The following is a 6209-nucleotide window of genomic DNA, read 5'->3' as shown; positions in this document are numbered from 1 at the left end:
TGAATTGTTAAGAGTGCAATGGAAAGAACATTTTGTATGTGTTGAAAATTGAACATTCCATTTTCAACACATGCATATATTCTTACCATTGCTCAAATGGAAAACATTCATTATTTGTTTTATATGACACCTAACTTGAGCCTTGTCATTTCAGATTTGGCTTAAATTTAGACGGGGGTTTATTCTTATAACAGGAAGCTGACGGCAGACAGCCAGAGACAACGTTGTATCTGCACAGCAGTTCATTCCGTGCGGTAGGTGAGCCGCTGACACACCGCTGAGCAGGACTGAAGCAGATTGTGTGGAAGTATACATCTGCTTTCTTGTCTAAGAAAAAATCATGATAGTTTCTTGTCCAATTCTTCATCTGACAGTGTTTTTACAGCTGCCAAAGATATCCCTTAGAACATTGTGAAAGCTTCTATTTGACTTACGGTGTCCCAGATTTAGCTTCCTTATGGGCACATTTTAACAAGGTGGAGCAAAACACACAGAACAAAACTGCACAATAAAATGAAAATCAACCTTACAATGGACTATTTTTCTATACATTGGGACAAAGAGTCAATGCCATGTGACATACAATTCACCAGTCAAACAGCAACAATCTGATGATTTGTTTGGGCACAAACTCTAAAATTTTTGGTGTTCACAAAGCTTAAGACATCAACATTAACGCAAATTCAACATTTTGCATGTTGCAATCTCACTCTCAAGGAAAGCCAACTCTCATGTGAGAAATAATTACTTCCAGAATCTGTTCATTGCAGAAAGTCAACCCTGATTGGGCAGACAGCCGGTCATGTGGGGTGCTCAGCCCATTCTCGTTCTCGCTGTGAAATGTGTATGTGATTTTTGCAGCCTTTAGTGTTACAAAACATACACATTCAGGCCCTCTCGCACGCTATTTGTGTTCCACCGGTCAGGATGAGTTGCCACGTGGCGATCCTGCTCGGCCTGTCGCTGCTGTGCCGCGTCTCACTGGCTGTTCTCATGGACAAACTGGCGGACAACAAGATGTGCGGAGACAGAGAATGCTCACGTAAGTCAGCAGAGCTGCAGAGAAAAACACGGCACTGTGTCGTGCTCACGAGAACACAGTAATACTGGAATGTAAATAGTGATGTATTTAATTAAAATATATAATAATAATTAAAAATCAATTTTTAAAAATTTGTTTTTCTGTCTTAGATGTTCTTTCCGTGGCCACAGTTCTGAATGACTTTACAGCTCCTGACTGCAGATTCATTAACCTCAGGAAGGGTCAGATGGTTTTTGTGTATTTTAAACTCATTCCAGGGGAGGGCGCTGGAGTCTTCTGGTCTGGAAGTGTATGTGTGCACACTGTTGCTGTTAAAAACAACTACAGTAGATGCACAACAGCTACAAGAGATTTGAACTTAAATCTTTGCATTCATTGTATCTGAAATGAGCAAACATTATGTGTCTCACATGATGGATTTTGTGTTTGAGAGGCTGCGTTTTTCTCCCTGGCAGGTTTACAGTGAGCGGTATGTGGACCAGATGGGCATTATTGGATACTTTCCTGCAACTGCAGTCAAGGAGATGAGGACATTTACAAAAGTCACAGTGACAGTTCCCACAACTGTGAGTTTCACTGGGGGAGTTGATGGTCTAGTGGTTAAGCGTTGGGCTTGAGACCAGAGGATCCTTGCTTCAAATCCCAGCCTGATCCTTAAAGATCCTTAAACCCTAGCTGTTCCCGGTGTGTAGTGAGCACCTTGTATGGGAGCACCCTGTCATCGGGGTGAATGTGAGGCATTATTGTAAAGCGCTTTGAGCATCTGATTCAGATGGAAAAGTGCTATATAAATGCAGTCCATTTACCATTTCAGTGGTGGTCAGTGCTTTATCTGAGTTTATTGTGTCTGCCAAATAAGTTGTGTGTCTGTGCCTTTTTGTCAGCAATATGTCTCAAAAATGGATATGCCTTAGGTCACAGATTTCATTGGAATTCGAGGACGGGAATCCATTTGCATCATTTTGCATAACTCTCAAACTGATTCTTGATCTGTATGAGAAAACTGTATTGAAATCCATGTTTCAGTGTGTTATGAATGATTTTTCTGCCACTAGATGTCACACTGGTGCTATATTTCAGCATATAAACAACGCTATTGCTGTCTATTTATAAATGAGGGGAGGGGCAATCAGAATCAGCTTGTTAGTAGTTAGTAGTTTGATTGTTAGGGCAGGACCCACATGCATTTAAACGTGCATGTGTGACCATACCAGAAGGAAAGAAAAGCTCAGAGCACAGAGGGAATGTTGCTTTAGTCTCTACACTGGACATCATTAAGCCACTAAGTCTTTGTTTTCTGCTTTATTACTGTTCAAAATCTGAGTTAGAGAACCTTTAATGTTTTGACATATTCAACTGACAGAAGACTGTTTAGCGTCAGTAGTCATTTATTCTAATTTTTGTTTTGTGTTTCATTTCAGGTCATGGACTTCTACTGTGACTAAGACACAGCATGCTTCCATTTTATCTTAAGTGTTTGCTTATTGTAGTGAAATATTAAAAAGGATAGCAGAGCTTTCTTCTCCTGTGGTACAACATCAACATTTCTATACCTGCCCTCATTGATGCTTACACTCAACAAAAATATAAACGCAACACTTTTGGTTTTGCTCCCATTTTGTATGAGATGAACTCAAAGATCTAAAACTTTTTCCACATACACAATATCACCATTTCCCTCAAATATTGTTCACAAACCAGTCTAAATCTGTGATAGTGAGCACTTCTCCTTTGCTGAGATAATCCATCCCACCTCACAGGTGTGCCATATCAAGATGCTGATTAGACACCATGATTAGTGCACAGGTGTGCCTTAGACTGCCCACAATAAAAGGCCACTCTGAAAGGTGCAGTTTCATCACACAGCACAATGCCACAGATGTCGCAAAATTTGAGGGAGCGTGCAATTGGCATGCTGACAGCAGGAATGTCAGAGCTGTTGCTTGTGTATTGAATGTTCATTTCTCTACCATAAGCCGTCTCCAAAGGCGTTTCAGAGAATTTGGCAGTACATCCAACCAGCCTCATAACCGCAGACCACGTGTAACCACACCAGCCCAGGACCTCCACTTCCAGCATGTTCACCTCCAAGATCGTCTGAGACCAGCCACTCGGACAGCTGCTGAAACAATCGGTTTGCATAAGCAAAGAATTTCTGCACAAACTGTCAGAAACCATCTCAGGGAAGCTCATCTGCATGCTCGTCGTCCTCATCGGGGTCTCGACCCGACTCCAGTTCGTCGTCGAAACCGACTTGACTGGGCAAATGCTCACATTCGCTGGTGTTTGGCACGTTGGAGAGGTGTTCTCTTCACGGATGAATCCCGGTTCACACTGTCCAGGGCAGATGGCAGACAGCGTGTGTGGCGTCGTGTGGGTGAGTGGTTTTCTGATGTCAATGTTGTGGATCGAGTGGCCCATGGTGGCGGTGGGGTTATGGTATGGGCAGGCGTCTGTTATGGACGAAGAACACAGGTGCATTTTATTGATGGCATTTTGAATGCACAGAGATACCGTGACGAGATCCTGAGGCCCATTGTTGTGCCATCCAAGAACATCACCTCATGTTGCAGCAGGATAATGCACGGCCCCATGTTGCAAGGATCTGTACACAATTCTTGGAAGCTGAAAATGTCCCAGTTCTTGCATGGCCGGCGTACTCACCGGACATGTCACCCATTGAGCATGTTTGGGATGCTCTGGACCGGCGTATACGACAGTGTGTACCAGTTCCTGCCAATGTCCAGCAACTTCGCACAGCCATTGAAGAGGAGTGGACCAACATTCCACAGGCCACAATTGACAATTGATCAACTCTATGCGAAGGAGATGTGTTGCACTGCATGAGGCAAATGGTGGTCACACCAGATACTGACTGGTATCCCAATAAAACAAAACTGCACCTTTCAGAGTGGCCTTTTATTGTGGGCAGTCTAAGGCACACCTGTGCACTAATCATGGTCATTAATCAGCATCTTGATATGGCACACCTGTGAGGTGGGATGGATTATCTCAGCAAAGGAGAAGTGCTCACTATCACAGATTTAGACTGGTTTGTGAACAATATTTGAGGGAAATGGTGATATTGTGTATGTGGAAAAAGTTTTAGATCTTTGAGTTCATCTCATACAAAATGGGAGCAAACCAAAAGTGTTGCGTTTGTTGTGTGTTGGGGGGTGTGGCTGGATGTTTTGGTGTTCTTTTCTTTTCTTTGCTCTTCAGGTGGCATGAGAACTGATTTGTCTGTGGAGAAGGTGCTGGCTGAAGAATCCTCACCCTCATCAACATCTTGTGTAGCACCTGTGACTGGTGCTCACATGCAACCTTAAAGACTTTCAGCTGAAGCAGATAATTGGATGGCGTTCTGCATTTAAGTCATGTGTGATTCAAGCAGAACTGCCGGGAACTCGACCTTGTGATGTCCGTTTGTGAGACGCTGAGGACCGCGCCTGGGTTTGACACATCGAGCCCGTGAAGCAAGGAAGGGTGAGGACACTTGCTGTCAGCACACATTAAAGGTGATTAAGTGTTCGACTAATTGTTGATAGTAACTTGGTGTTTTGTTACGCAGTATACTTGAATTGTGATGAGAATTGTGCAGTTTGCTTCTCACTGCTGTGGCGTGCAGGATAAGTGATCCTCCACTTGTTGTGAGAAGCTGCTCATTTGCATAAAGTTAAAAAATACAGACCTGAATGTGTTGCTGATAGCGTGTGTCTTTTGAAAGATATTGTTGTAACTGCTGACTTACCTCACCTCTTCTTTGCTTCACAGAGAGTCAGTTTGTCGTGTCCACCTGGGGGGTGTTTGTCTGGTGGTAGTGGGTCCAGGAACGCTGGGCTTTTATCCTTTTGGGCGCTTAAGAGCGCGCCAACAGTCACTCCACCAGAAGGACGTTCTTTTAGTTTTGTACACATTATTATGCACAGGTGAAAAATAAATTGTTTCTGTTGTTGGAACCGCTTTCTGGTTATTTTTAGCGCTGGGTTCTGTCTGACGCAGGTCCGCTCCTCAACTCGCGTCGACACATAACAGCGTTTATATTTTTGTTGAGTGTAGCTATCACACTGTCTTGCAACTTTATTTTTTTACCAGAACATTTGATTATTTCCCTCAATAAATCCTTTGATATCAACCCAAAATATTGATTATTTTAGCATTCAGTAACTTTTCAACATTGCATTTATGATTTTATTGTACATTTTTGCAGAATTTCTAGAGTTTAGATCTGAATAGACAAGACTGTAAATAGAATTGGTGAGATACTGTGGCCTATAGCTAGAATGGCCATCCGTCTTTGCTTTTGGAGGTAGCAATGGCAACAGCTGCAGTCGTGCCACATATCATAATTTAATAAAATTTGACCCGACAAAGGTTGTCAATTACTAATTTTGACAATAAATTCTCAAGGTCAAATCTAATCAGTGAAACTCCAAATTGACTTTAATTTTAAAACTGCAACAACAACAGGAAAGCCCGAATTACCCAACTAGTCAAGCACAAGAAAATTAATCCAATCATCAGGTACTAGCCAGTCATAGTAGGCTGTTAAGATCTAGTCAGGCCAAACCTAGATGCCATACAGGACCCAAGGCACTTCTATAGCATGATAGATTCAGTGACATGTGGCACCAGCACATTCTCCCAGACCCCACTTGATCAAAACAAGCACCTATAATATCTTAAATGTAGGAGTCTGGAGGGTAAATGGCATAGGTCTAATTCATAAGTTGTTTTTTTTTCCATCTTTCCTGGCATGATGGCATACTGGAGTACAAACATGTTATTAGCTGCAAAGAGGGTTTATTATTCTGACCTAATTAGCAGAAACAAGCATAATCCAAAACTTGTTTGACACCGTGGCTAAATTATTTAAGGGCAACTGTCTGCAAGCTGTTCGCTATTCACAGTCCAAAATTACTTGGACTCCTTTGACAAGAAAACAGGAAATTAGGTCAAAAACATCTTGGCAAACCTCAGTCAGGATGAATGATCCTATTACTAAAGAAGGCCTAACTGTGATAGAAAATCAAAATGTATAGATTTTGACACTATCTCGCTTGGTATACTCACAAATTGTGGATGATGCTAAAAATGCTACTTATCTCTTTGATCTGTTACCAGCTAAATTGTTTATAGACCCGTGGTCTTCACTTGGTGCTTGCAA

The 6209-nt window shown here is 42.2% G+C and overlaps 1 protein-coding gene across 1 annotated transcript; it reads left to right on the top strand.

Moving 5' to 3' along the window:
• Positions 1-842: 842 nt before the first annotated feature.
• LOC117523505 (otoraplin-like) lies at positions 843-2551 on the top strand. Its single transcript, XM_034185057.1, has 4 exons — positions 843-1042; positions 1192-1331; positions 1498-1608; positions 2464-2551. Exons 1-4 carry the CDS (start codon positions 928-930, stop codon positions 2485-2487), a joined length of 390 nt encoding a protein of 129 aa, XP_034040948.1. The 5' UTR covers positions 843-927; the 3' UTR covers positions 2488-2551.
• Positions 2552-6209: the final 3658 nt, after the last annotated feature.

Source organism: Thalassophryne amazonica, chromosome 13, assembly GCF_902500255.1.
Source record: "Thalassophryne amazonica chromosome 13, fThaAma1.1, whole genome shotgun sequence".
Taxonomy (NCBI): domain Eukaryota; kingdom Metazoa; phylum Chordata; class Actinopteri; order Batrachoidiformes; family Batrachoididae; genus Thalassophryne; species Thalassophryne amazonica.
Note: the sequence above shows the minus strand (reverse complement) of the source record. Positions and strands in the feature narration are given on the sequence as shown.